This window comes from Wyeomyia smithii, chromosome 2 (genome assembly GCF_029784165.1).
Source record: "Wyeomyia smithii strain HCP4-BCI-WySm-NY-G18 chromosome 2, ASM2978416v1, whole genome shotgun sequence".
Taxonomy (NCBI): Eukaryota; Metazoa; Arthropoda; class Insecta; order Diptera; family Culicidae; genus Wyeomyia; species Wyeomyia smithii.
The window spans coordinates 14,824,266-14,837,829 of record NC_073695.1 but is presented as its reverse complement, the minus strand read 5'-3'; the positions used below and the strand labels follow the sequence as shown (position 1 = coordinate 14,837,829).

The 13,564-nt window shown below is 35.3% G+C and overlaps 2 protein-coding genes across 3 annotated transcripts; one reads left to right on the top strand and one right to left on the bottom strand.

Moving 5' to 3' along the window:
• Positions 1-1,929: 1,929 nt before the first annotated feature.
• On the bottom strand, positions 1,930-2,571 carry LOC129725778 (uncharacterized). Its single transcript, XM_055681971.1, has one exon. It carries the CDS (start codon positions 2,569-2,571, stop codon positions 1,930-1,932), a length of 642 nt encoding a protein of 213 aa, XP_055537946.1.
• A 3,533-nt stretch (positions 2,572-6,104) lies between these two features.
• LOC129722408 (uncharacterized) lies at positions 6,105-10,410 on the top strand. 2 transcript variants are annotated; one of them, XR_008727597.1, is made up of 4 exons: positions 6,105-8,034; positions 8,096-8,146; positions 8,205-8,848; positions 9,424-10,410. XR_008727597.1 is itself a non-coding variant. In XM_055675814.1 (3 exons), exons 1-3 carry the CDS (start codon positions 7,863-7,865, stop codon positions 8,786-8,788), a joined length of 807 nt encoding a protein of 268 aa, XP_055531789.1. In that variant the 5' UTR covers positions 6,105-7,862; the 3' UTR covers positions 8,789-10,410. The 2 variants fall into 2 exon arrangements, 1 of the variants encoding a protein (XP_055531789.1); XM_055675814.1 differs by having other exon boundaries at positions 8,205-10,410.
• The last annotated feature ends 3,154 nt before the right edge of the window (positions 10,411-13,564 follow it).

Here is a 13,564-nt window from a genome sequence, read left to right as displayed (position 1 = left end):
AAAACAATAACAGGCTCTTCACGCAACTTTCTTTTTATTTTTAATTTCATCAAGCTCAACCAAACTACAAAACATACGCAGGGAATAACCTAGCAGGAAACAGAAAAAATACTACAAGGTATACAGCCCTAGAGTTGTATGAAATGGTGACGTGGGACTAAACACTGTAATTAGGGGATTTTTTGTTACAAAATATACAGAGTCTGCAGACAGAATCAATGTGTTTATTTTCAGCCTCCCCTGGAAATCAATTTTTGGAATATATTCAACAACACTCGAAGAAAGATCATTTATATTTGGCGATATTATGCCTTTAGTATTTTTTTTTTTGTGCAAAAAAATATGTATTTAACAAGGCTCAAGCATAGCGTGCTTGTTGAAGAAGCACCAAGAATTTCTCATAATGCGTCAAAGTCAGAATTATCTCTATATCCTCAAAAACCAAATCCAATAATGCTTACGTTATCATAATGAATGGTTTTGTCTTATTTAACTCTAACTAAATCAAATCTATAGTATGGATATTACTTTCAAAATAATATGGAAGCCCTTACAAAGGTTCATCAATTGGAAAACATAAGAAAATATTTTGAACAAAATTCCTAACAAGTTCCAGCAAAAAATCGTAGAAATCCACAATTACATTTTTATTTTTTGCTTGACAATTTTTTCATTTGCCTGCAACTACATTCGCTGTATTACGAAGACAGGAAATATACGTTTATTATGGTAAAGCTTAGAATAATAATATATCATCTAACAATTTTGAAATATAAAAAGAGATTCTGTACGAATCTTACTAAATAAACTAAAAAATCACAAGCATTCGCAGGTTCTTACTCTTCTATAAATGTATACATTTAGGAATTTACTCTTTCGATACTATCCGGTCACGATTATTTAGTGAATATCGAAGATAAAATTAAAAAAATATCCGTTGCAAAAATTTACAATCTTTGTTGAGTAATTCATGGCAATCATATTTATGAAATAAACTTTCAATCACCATCAACAGCAGCATTGTAGTTTTTCCTCAATTGCATACGAATAGAAATGTACGAATAAAAGTGTACCACTGCAATACGAATAGTACTGCTGCAGTACGAATAGAAGAGTACCAATGCAATCGTAGACGACGAGAGACCTGCGGTTCTATACTCCACTGGTACTGTTGCTTTCATTGGCATGTTTTCTTTCAAGACATCAGTTTTTATTAGGTTCTACAGTACTTAACACGCAGGTTTAGAGATTGTTCAAGGATGGGTATTGTTTCAAACTTTTAGGAAAACTTTTACCTTCGAGACATCATATTAGTCTAAGCTCATGAAAGCAAAAATAAATTGACCTATTGGGACGGGGAGACTCTGTCAATTTTTATTTCGAAATTGATACAGGGAATATCACAGGGAACGGATGGTGTCCATTCACGTCGTCTGTGCTAGGAATGCTCGCATGTAATTGGTTCATTATTCGCGTAAATTTGTTATTGAAATTATTATCAATTTTACCGCTTAGCAATGAAATTAGAGTGATAATTAACACATTACAAAATTGTTACACATTTTATCTATCCAACAAAATATTGGTTATTGTTATCCATCATGTGGTTATGCTGTTATTAGCGTTTGAAATCTGACGCAACATTTGCCCGTTTCATTTCCAATTTTACAGAATGCATCCCAGTATAGTAAACAAAGACGTGTCCCACGTCAAAAAAATCCTACATAAGTGTTGTGTTTTCGGTTAAATAAACACAACATTTACTGTAACAAACAATCCTTTATTTGGTTTGCTCTTATGTAGTTCGCATCTCATTAAAAACTAACTCGTGTTCGAGTCCAACGCACTGGTGTCAGTGTTGCTATCTCCCAAGAATTAATGAATAGGGTTGCTACAGCTACAGGGGTGGTGGCATCTCCCCCTTCAAGACTAGCCTACAATGTAATCCTCCAGGCGCTTTGGAAGATGACGGGTTCTGGTTGGTCTAGGAATATGTACTTCTGCTGGCTGTAATGTTTGACTGGACTCTGCTAAGTCAGCTTCTGCTTCGTAGAACTCATCACTAACAGAACTGTCACTTTGATTATCAGTCGTCTGCTGTATTGTTGGTTGCTTAGGCTGAAACTCATCCACCAAAATTTCCAATGGGGTTGGCGTTGATAACGGTTTAACAGTTTCATTGAATCTAGGTCGAAGTTGGTTTACGTGTGAACGAATCAGTTTTCTCCTACCCGATTGGTTATCGAGGAGAATGTTGTAATTGACTCCACCTATGGCTTCAATAACAGTTCCTGGTATCCACTTCCATTTCTCTGCGTTGGAGTAGAGTTTTGCGTATACCGCGCATCCAGCGGTATATTTAGAAACATGTTTTTCGGATGTACTTCTGAGCACAGGTGGTCGCAGGAGATCGAGAGTTGTACGCATGGACCTACCCAGCATTTCTTCCGCAGGAGACTTGCCAGCCAGTGTTGCACTGGATGTGGAACGGTATACCTGTAGGAACGTTTGAAGAGCTTCTACTGATGGAACTCCTTCTCCTTCTATGATTTTGAGTAGCGAACGCTTCATCGTGTCCATGAACCTCTCTACCTGCCTGTTTGATTGCGGGTGATACGGCGCAGTGCGAATGTGGATAATGCCGTGTTGATCACACCATTTTTTGAACTCACTGCTACAAAATTGCGTTCCGTTGTCGGTGATAATGGTTTCTGGAATCCCAAATCTGGCAACCCAAGGAACAATTCGGAGGCCTTTATCAAATGAAGAGTTGAATAAATGCTGTATAGAAGCAACCGGTGCTGAATAAACACAAACGTTGAATTATATGTTGTATAAACATTATATCATTTTTTATATGAGCATTTATTCGATAACAAAACTCTAGCTCAACTAGTGTTGTTCGAACGTTTACAGCACAGCTTTAGTAACACTAATAACTAAGTGTTAAAATAAAGCGCTTCAAACGTTTCAAGGAACAATTCGGCAATATTAAATAAAATAAGAGTGGAAAAAGTGTAGTGCAGTAGTAGCCGGTGCTGGTGAGACAAATGCGCAGAAATATAAATTGTACAAACGTTTCGACTACTAATACTGAACTCTTCAAGTCAGCATAGTTATGTTATAGATAAATTGTGGCTTTTTAAACGTTTTTTAGAAAAAGAACATGTGTCGGAAGATAGATACAGGGATATCTCGGAAGATAGATATAGGGATATCTAAATGAATAAACATATGCATATGGAAAAAAAAAATCAATGAATAATAATTTTTTTTTTTTTTAAAAAAAGGGGGGATTTGTTAGTAGCTTAAGTATTTATGATAAATATTAGTAAATAATGAGTATGTGTGTCCAATCACAAATGGTGACTTCTCAACACTGTTAGAAATTTGTAATTTTAATTGTTAGGATTTGTTTGCTTTCGCAATTAGGACTTATCATTCGTAGGGATTTAAACCTACTTGTCAGAAAAGGGGAAGTAAACTTACAACTAACTTAATTGCTAACTTATTGGCTATAAAGAGAGCTTATCGTAGCAATTGAGGATTGCAACGATTTTTGTCGAAAATTGTTAATAATTTTATTTGACATAGCTTCTAATGGTTCAACACCAGTAAGTCTATGTAATTCGAGTGTACCAAACCAAGGAGGACGCTTCAAAATCATTTTCAGAATTTTATTCTGAATCTTTTGGAGCGTTTTCTTCCTTGTTGAACAGCAACTTGACCAGATCGGTACAGCATAAAGCATTGCTGGTCTAAAAATTTGTTTGTAAATCAAAAGTTTGTTCTTTAAACAAAGTTTAGAAATCCTGTTAATGAGAGGATATAAACATCTCGTATATTTGATGCACTTGGCTTGTATACTCTCAATGTGCTCTTTGAAAATAAGTTTTTTATCATAAATTAGTCCCAAGTACTTAACCTTGTCGGACCAACTTAAAATAACCCCATTCATCTTGACAACGTGATTATTGTTTGGCTTGAGGAAAGAAGCCCTAGGCTTATGCGGAAAAATTATCATTTGAGTTTTAGAAGCATTGGGAGAGATTTTCCACTTTTGCAAGTAGGAAGAAAAAATATCTAAACTTTTCTGCAATCGACTGCATATGACACGAAGACTTTTTCCTTTTACGGAAATGCTTGTGTCATCGCAGAACAATGACTTTGTGCATCCTGGAGGCAAATCAGGAAGATCTGAAGTGGATATGTTGTACAGGACTGGACCTAAGACTGAACCTTGAGGTACACCTGCTCTGACAAGAAATCTATCAGATTTTGAATTCTGATAGACAACCTGCAGAGTTCGATCAGTAAGATAATTTTTCAAAATTTTGATTAGGAAAATTGGAAAATTAAAAGTTTGCAATTTCGCAATCAAACCTTTATGCCAAACACTGTCGAATGCTTTTTCTATGTCTAAAAGAGCAGCTCCAGTGGAATAACCTTCAGATTTGTTAGCTCGTATCATATTAGTAACTCTGAGCAATTGATGAGTTGTGGAATGCCCATGGCGAAATCCAAACTGTTCATTTGCAAAAATTGAATTTTCGTTGATGTGTGACATTATTCTGTTAAGAATAATTCTCTCAAACAGTTAACTTATTGAAGAAAGCAAACTGATTGGTCGATAACTTGAAACTTCAGCTGGGTTCTTATCCGGTTTTAAAATTGGAGTAATTTTTGCATTTTTCCATAATTTGGGAAAATATGCAATTTTGAAGCAGCAATTGAAAATTTTCACTAAAAATTCCATTGTGCTCTCAGGGAGATGTTTGATTAGTATATTAAAGATTCCATCGTCACCAGGTGCTTTCATATTTTTGAAATTTTTAATAATTGATTTAATCTCATTCAAGTTAGTTTCAATTATTTCTGCAGGTAAAAAATTCTGGGAAGAAATTAAATCAAATTGACGTGTGACTTCATTTTCAATTGGACTCACAAAATTCAAATTTGAGTTATGAACACTCTCAAACTGCTGAGCAAGTCTTTGAGCCTTTTGTTCATTGGATACAAGAAAACGTTCACCATCTTTTAAAACTGGAATAGGCTTTGAAGGTTTCTTAAGAATCTTCGACAGCTTCCAAAATGGTTTTGAATATGGTTTCAATTTTTCAACTTTAGTCTCAAAATTTTGATTTCTCAGAAGAGTAAATCTATGCTTAATCTCTTTCTGTAAATCTTTATAAATAGTTTTAAAAACAGGGTCACGAGAACGTTGATATTGACGTCTGCGGACATTTTTCAAACGAATTAGAAGTTGAAGATTTTCGTCAATTATTGGTGAATCAAATTTCACTTGAGCCTTTGGAACAGAATAATTCCTGGCATCAACAATTGCACATTTTAATGCTTCCAAAGCGGAATCAATATTCACTTCGTTTTGCAAATCAAGCTCATTTTTGAAATTTCTCTCAATATGAGTTTTGTATCTTTCCCAATTAGCCTTGTTATAATTAAAAACAGAGCTCATAGGGTTTAAAACTGATTCATGTGATAAAGAAAAAGTTATTGGAAGATGGTCAGAATCAAAGTCAGCATGTGTGATCAAATCACTACATACATGACTTTGATCTGTTAGCACCAAATCAATTGTTGAAGGGTTTCTTACAGAAGAAAAGCATGTAGGACTATTCGGAGACAAAGTAGAAAGTATCCTGAAGAACAATCATTGAATAAAATTTTGCCATTGGAATTACTTTGAGAATTATTCCATGAACGATGTTTAGCGTTAAAATCGCCGATTATGAAAAATTTCGAACGATTTCTGGTGAGTTTTTGTAAATCACCTTTAAAATAATTTTTGAGCTCGCGTGTGCATTGAAATGGTAAATATGCTGCGGCAATAAATAAAATCCCAAGTTCAGTTTGAACTTCAATTCCCAAAGTTTCAATAACTTTCGTCTCAAGATGGGGAAGAGCACGATGTTTGATTCGGCGATGAATAACAATTGCAACTCCACCGCCGGAACCCTGAATCCTATCATATCTATGAACCACGTAATTGGGATCATATTTTAATTTTATGTTAGGTTTCAAAAATGTTTCAGTAATAATTGCAATATGCACATTATTTACTGTTAAAAAGTTAAAAAGCTCATTCTCATTGGCCTTCAATGAGTGAGCATTCCAATTTAATATTTTAATTGTTTTATTTAAAATCATTGCTAAATTTTAAATTAGAAACAATTTTAATAGTAAAATTTGTGCCTATTTGAATGGCTTCAAACATTGATTTTGCCTGCAACATGGCGTTCATAAGATCGAACATTGCCTGTTGCAAAAAAGAAAGTTTACCTGCCCCAGGCAGTTGACATTAGAAAAAATATTTTCGGCAGCAATATTAGCTGGAGTGATAGGTGTACAATTATTTTCTAGCCTGTTTTGCTTACCCATATTAACGGTCATTTTCGAACTACCAACACTAGGCGGTATAATGTTCGAACTACCTGTAACCTGTGCATAAGTTAAACGGGTATGCAAAGGAGTAGGTAAACTATGCGTCACTGGTACGCTTGGAGAATTTTGTTTTGAAGTTGGTTTTAATTGAGAAATTGAATTTTGTTTACCTTGCCTTGCCTTAACAATTGCTAAACGGACTGGGCATTGATAAAAATTTGACATATGGTTGCCGTTACAATTCGCACAGCGAAAATTTTTACTCTCTTTCACAGGACATGTGTCTTTTTTGTGAGAAGAGTCTCCACAATTAAGACATTTTTGGTCCATGTTACAGAATTTGGAACCATGGCCATAACGTTGGCAAGTACGGCATTGGGTGATATGCTTTTCACCTCCGCCATACTTCCTATAAATTTCCCACTTTACACGCACATTATACAAAGCATGTGCTTTTTCAAAAAATTTTAAGTTGTTTACCTCATTGCGGTTAAAATGAATTAAATAATTAACAAGGGAAATTCCAGTTCTCTGACTGTTTTCGCCTCGTGATTTTTGTTTCATTAGAATTACTTGGGTAGGGGCTATGCCAAGTAATTCTGTTAAAGTAAGTTTGATCTCATCAACGGTTTGATCGTTGGTGAGACCTTTCAAGACAACCTTGAACGGCTTGGCGTTCTTGGTGTCATATGTAAAAAATTTGTACATCTTGTCAGTTAAATACTGAACAAGACGATCACGACCCTTTACTGAGTCGGCTAATAAGCGGCATTCACCTCTACGGCCAATTTGATAGGTAACTTTAACGTCAGAAACAAACGTTGAAAGTTCCTTTTTGAATATATTAAATTCAGAAGAAATAGTTACCACAATAGGTGGAACTTTCTCCTTTTTTAAAGATTTTATATTTTGTATAGTTTCATTACTAATAACTTCCATTTCACCAGCTTCTTGCTCAGGCAAAATATCAAAAGGATTGTCACTACAGACACTCGATGTGTCAGAAAGAGATGCCTCTCTTTTCCTCCCCGCAGCGATGCGAGGTTTCTTTTTCCGTCCAGCCATTTCAGGTGATACGAAAAAAGTTAAAACAAATGTTAAATTCAAAAGTAGGTAGTCTTGAGAAAGACTGATGGGAAATAACTTTCAGGTAATCTTTAAAAGACACACTGACAAAACACAAACTTTGAAGCTATAGGCAGTCAAAGACCAGTCCACAAGCAACCGAAAAAACGTCTGATCTGTAGAACAGTTCAAGACGCACTGTGAATGAATAATAATAATAAGTTCATCAACGTTGGCAAAACGTTTCATACAATAATATTACAGTTGTACAAGAAAAATTGAACTCTTTGATTAACCGTTTTATAAAAGTAATCTAAATGCTACAATCTTCTGTCAAACATTTTGTTTTTGATTCGCCAGTAGATAAAACTCTGTACGATTTTTGACTAGTGAATATGAATGGAAAATCATTTAAAAGGTATAAAAAGAGCGGATCGTTTCATAGAGCATGCAAAAAAAAGCGCATTGAATATGAGGCACTGCTTAACACAGCTGTGAAAAATGGGATTGAATCAAAACAAACTCATGATTCTTCCCCCATTGAGAATAAGGTGCATCCTGTCCGGGGTGAGTATGTTTGTTTCATAAGGTAATTTTCGTGCAATTATTTCCTATTCTTCTTACGTAGCGGATTACGTGCCGAGTTCAGAATTTCCCACTTTTTCGATCGATTCCAATGGTGAGTCATGACAGTGCTCAAATTCTAACTGTTTTTAACGGATATTCTATGTTGGTAGCACAATCTATTGGTTCATCACCTGATTCTGCAGATAATCAGTTGGTTAACAGTACGCTCCGAATGTCCACAAGTTCAGTGATCGTTGAACCACTCGACACAACTGTGAAAGAAATCAGTCCTCGTGATACTACTAATGCTATTCGCTCCTCGGCCTGTGACTTCAATATCACACATCGCGCACTAAAGGAAATTTTATCAATTATCCGTCACGATTATGGAGACAAAGACCTCCCTATGGATCCACGAACGTTGATGAGAACCCCCCAGAGAACTGGCATGACATTCAAATCAATATCAGGCGGTCAATACTGGCACCAAGGACTTGAAATCTGTTTGAAAAAGAGTTTCGAACATCTAACAGAGGACATACAAATTGAACTGAACGTTAATATAGATGGTCTGCCAATTCACAGGAGTTCGAAATATCAATTCTGGCCTATTCTGTGCAATGTACATCAAATGCCTCATATCCCACCAATGACAGTTGGAATATTTTTAGGTAAAATAAAGCCACAAAACATCACAGAATACTTAACACCATTTGTCGAAGAATTGATTTCTGTTCTGTCGAAAGGCGTGTAAGTAAACAATCATGCTGTTGGAGTAAAAATCAGATGCTGCCTGTTCGTGCATTTATAAAAGGTAATTAGTCGAAATTCGGAGACATATATGAGAGACCACACATTGAAAATTTCCAGAATATTGTTCAAAGAAGGAGTATTATCAGGGTATCAATTTCCTGGAAAATCAGGAAAAACCTCGAAAAGTCAGGGAATTTTATTTTCGCTGGGCAGTCGACACCCTGATTATACACACACACCCTCAATCTCCCCCCTCCGCCACACGCATACATACACCAGAAAGATAGTAAATAGGAAAGAGAAGTGAAAATAGAACGAAAGAGAGAGAGAGAGAGAGAGGAGGATGAAAGATTGAGAAAGCAGAAAGAGCAAAGGAATTGAATGTTGGTAACATTGTATTCAAACAAAAAAAAGGGGAAATGATACCCCAACACATTTTTGATGAATAACAGCTTATTAGGCTATAGTTCAGCTGAAATCCGCCTAATAATAGCTGTAAATCAACAACAATGTTTGCTTCTCACAGTAGGGAAGATTGAATTGTCATCATATATTTTGAAAACCTTGAAATTGTTACTATTATGTTATCTCAAAACATTTAGCTATTACTATTTCTAATTATGGGTAAAATTGCAGGAACTACAAATTTCAATGGAATTAACGGATGCTTGAAGTGCACCATTGAAGGCGAATATTCCTATGTATCCCGTACAGTTACATTTCCCAAACTCAACTGCGTGCTCAGAACAGATGAGAAGTTCCGTCGGAAAGAATACGGAAGACATCACAAATGCGAACAACACAAATGCGATATTAAGAACAAAACTACCATCGGAGATACACCGTTCCTTGCGAGGCATGGACTGCTTAGCGTTTTGGAAAGGTTCGGAATGGAGGGCCTTTTTGAACTATGTAGGCATTGTTGTATTGAAAGATTATCTTAGCAGCCATGTCTATAACCACTTCTTGGTACTTTTCGTTGCCGTAACCATATGCTCATGTAGCATTTATACGGAATATTTATCACTCGCTCAACACATGTTCGAGTGTTACATCATAGAGTTTAAAAATATTTATGGTGCAGAATGTGTTACTAGCAATGTTCATAACTTGGAGCACATCGTTGGCGATGTAATACGATTTGGACCACTACCATCTATATCGTCATATCCTTTCGAAAACGCGTTATTCCAAATTAAGAGGCAGCTGCGACATAGACAAAACAGTTTGGAACAAGTTGCTAATCGAATCACCGAAAAGAGCAGTTTACCTCTAAAGATACAACATGCTGAATATCCAGCGATCAAGAGGATAGGCAATATTGTTCAGTGTTATATTAAAAGTGATTTTTTTCTTAGCACAAACTTTAAAAATTCTTGGTTCTTGACAAAAACAAAAGAAATAGCTCGAATGACATCGGCATGCATGAATGAAAATAGAAAAATTATAATAACGGCTAGACTGGTTCAAAAACCAGAATTATTTTTTCCTAAACCTATACGTTCATCATACTTGCATATATATAAAGTAAATAAATTGTATTTTAATTCTGAAAACTCCTATAAACTCGACGATGTATTTTGTTAACTAGTAGCTATTAAATACAAAGGTAACGAGTTTGTGTTCACTCCACTTCAACATACTTTACCCAAGGTAAAATGATTGAAACTGTTAAATAAATAAAAACTCTACATTGTAGTCTTATCATTTATTTAAAACAATATACCATTTTAACATCGGATAAAGAAAAATTATCAATTTTTGGTTTCTCCTATTTCTCTTACTCTTTTAGTTTTTATGTTACGATGTATTCATTTTCCTCATCTGTGCCAGTTTCAGTTCCAGTCGGTGTAAGTGTACTGTCTTCATTAGCTAAAATAAAAATAAGAGATCATCAGATTCTCATTGTTCAATATTCATTTTGTTTTTTACCATTGATTACAGCTGAAACAGCTTGCATTTTTGATCTGCGGTGAATGGTGGAGCATCTCAACCCCTTTGCTTCGCTGCGCTTTCTTGAGTTTCTTGTGACAGACTTGAAGAATTCCTCCATTAATTTGACAGTAAAGCTCGCATTTATATCTTTGATAATATTGTAAAAAGTGTTTAGTACGTTCTTGTGTACCCGTAGTGCGCACTTATTTGTTTCCGTCTTGCTTGCTCCCGTCCACGAGCACAGCAGCATCAATTTTCTGTCAAAAAATTTGTCGACGAGCTCATAGCAAGAATTTTGCCCGTTCACGGTATCTGCTGTGTTGCCGATGTGGTTTAGCATGAAAGTTTTCTATAAAACAGTAGAAAAATAGTTTTAATTATCTTTGTAATTATTTTTAGGGTAACATATTTAAATTGGTCCCTTACATATTTTGGACCTTCGCATGTAATTTTATGTAAGGGCTTAAAATATTTATGGTCCAATTTTGGAAATCCTAATATTTCCTTTGGCATTTTTAACTTATATCCCCATGAAGCGTTATTGATCCATTCGTAAAGGTAAATAGTGTGAGTAAAAAAATTACATTTTTCAATTGAAACATTGAATATTTCAGCATTGCTGTGATTCTTATGCAAAAAAAAATATCTCAAATATTTTGTATCTAGTTATTTTATAATATCCCTTTGATCAATTATCTTGTGACAGAGCGAAGCAAGGTAAACATACCACATTTTTTGAATATACCGGATCTTCTAGCTTACATTCGAGCTCGAGTAGCTGCTCGACGGTTGAAACAGGTGTAAAGACAAAACTGTTCTCCACTGCCTGAGAAGAACTAGCGCTCTGTAAATACTGCATTTTTGTATCAAAATAGCTTTTCAGAATGGAGATGGTTTTTGTTACAATGTTCTCCATTGCTTGTAACACGGTGGAAACAATTTCAGCTTTGGCCTCATCAATCTTTTCCAATATTTCAGTATTTGTCACCTATGGTATTTAAAAAATACAAACCAATCAGAATTGCTTAAAATAAACGGATGTAATCTGCAATACACTTACCTGATCGATGTGATGGGTAAATAAAGTTGGTTGTTCAAAGGTAATACTGTCTCCGTTATGCTGCGTAACTGTTTGAACAGGTTCAGGAATTATGCTAGGGGTTGTCACTATTTGCACTGTTTCAATTTCATCAATCGGAGAAACATCTTCTCGTCCAAAGGCAACATTTTCAGTATTATCGTTGGACAGTGTGGGCGATAATATCTTTTGATCATTATTAGCATTAAGTGTCGGTATATTACCAACCACCAAAAATTCTGATGCTTCTACAAAATAGGATAGGTTTAGATAATAGTCGAATGGCGTTTTAGAAATTTTTCATTTTTAACCAAATTTATAGTGGAACCAACCATTATTTTCGAGAAGGTAGTTGAGATCCAAGCCTTGCATCTTTTGCTCTGCCTTGTTCTTACTTCTCTTTCTCGGGAGTACTGGTATGTCAGATGTGTCGGTTGTGTATCCGGATAAGTATTCAGATTCGATTTCGGCTTCCGCAAGTGATGGAATGAATTTTCTTTTTACTGTACAAGGAATTTTAGTCCAATTTTGCTGGGGTTTACTTGAAGGATTTTTCATCAGCTCTTCAGCTTTCTTTGGGGGCCACAGTAAATATTGACCATTAATCCATTTATGGGGAACTACGGTAATGACTGGTCGACTGGCCTCTAGGGTCTGCACAATGCAGTAGTAATCTGTAGTTGATGTTGAAGGGTATTGAATTTAGTAAATATTTCAAATTATTGCAGTTAAACAACTCACCTTGCATAGTAATAAGAATTTTCGTACACAAAGCCGCTTAAGAAGGCTGACTACACTCACGGCAACGAGGGCTGAAATTATTGGAAAACAAAAACGTCGACGAGCGTACAGTGTCCAGTATTTTCAATTCAGTGTCGAGGGGTACGCGCATTCGGAGATAATTTATTTCTTCCGTAATTATGTAATTATATTACTGTAATGCTCGTTCCATATAAAGTCAACAACTCAAACAGAAGTCTTTTAAATTTTTTTTTCATCTCGTACAATACTATCGTTAGGCAGAGTAGCGTATAAGAAACTGCTATTCGCCACTTATGCAATATCTGAGCAACAGTTGTTCCACGTTCAACAGATTTCGATTTGTAAAACTACATACACCAAAAGAACTGCCAACGTCATATTCCAGATTAGCTCAAATGCATTCGTCGATGGCTCTCGTTCAACGCGTCAGGAGTTCAAGTCCAGGCGGGGTAAATAAATTCGATTGTATATAGTTGATTATAATAAAACAAATACAACACTTCAACCAGACTAACAAAAGTTAAAATACCCAAACTCGTTAAAATGGTGATAATCTGAAGCATAAATTAATCTTTTTGTGTAAAAATATTTTTTATACATGGTAAAATAAACATATCTTTAATAGCTTATACAACATTGTGTTAATGAATTGAATAAACGTTTTTCAAATAACATTATTCAGCAAATGATCAACAAGGCTTTCCGTTTTGTGAAGAAAAAAAAACAAGGCTTTCCATACTTGTCGCAAAAACGCATAATCAACGATTTTTAAGCTGGATAATGTTTTCTAAACGTTGAATAATGGTTAAATAAACGTATGTGTGCTATTCATGTAACTGCAAGTCGAATACACGTTGATAAGTTTCCTTGGCAATAACCAAATAAACGCATATTCAGCGTTGGCAAGCAGCATGGTGTTGGTTAAATTCTCCAAAATCCACTGATTTAGCATCGAACAGAAATTTCTTGATGATCTTCGGGAACAGCTATACAGCATATGCT

Coding starts and splice junctions, on each gene's coding strand:
- LOC129725778 (XM_055681971.1), bottom strand. CDS start 2,571: ATGAAGCGTTCGCTACTCAAAATCATAGAAGGAGAAGGAGTTCCATCA.
- LOC129722408 (XM_055675814.1), top strand. CDS start 7,863: ATGAATGGAAAATCATTTAAAAGGTATAAAAAGAGCGGATCGTTTCAT. Junction 8,035..8,095: donor TAAGGTGCATCCTGTCCGGG/GTGAGTATGTTT, acceptor CTTCTTACGTAG/CGGATTACGTGCCGAGTTCA. Junction 8,147..8,204: donor TTTTTCGATCGATTCCAATG/GTGAGTCATGAC, acceptor CTATGTTGGTAG/CACAATCTATTGGTTCATCA.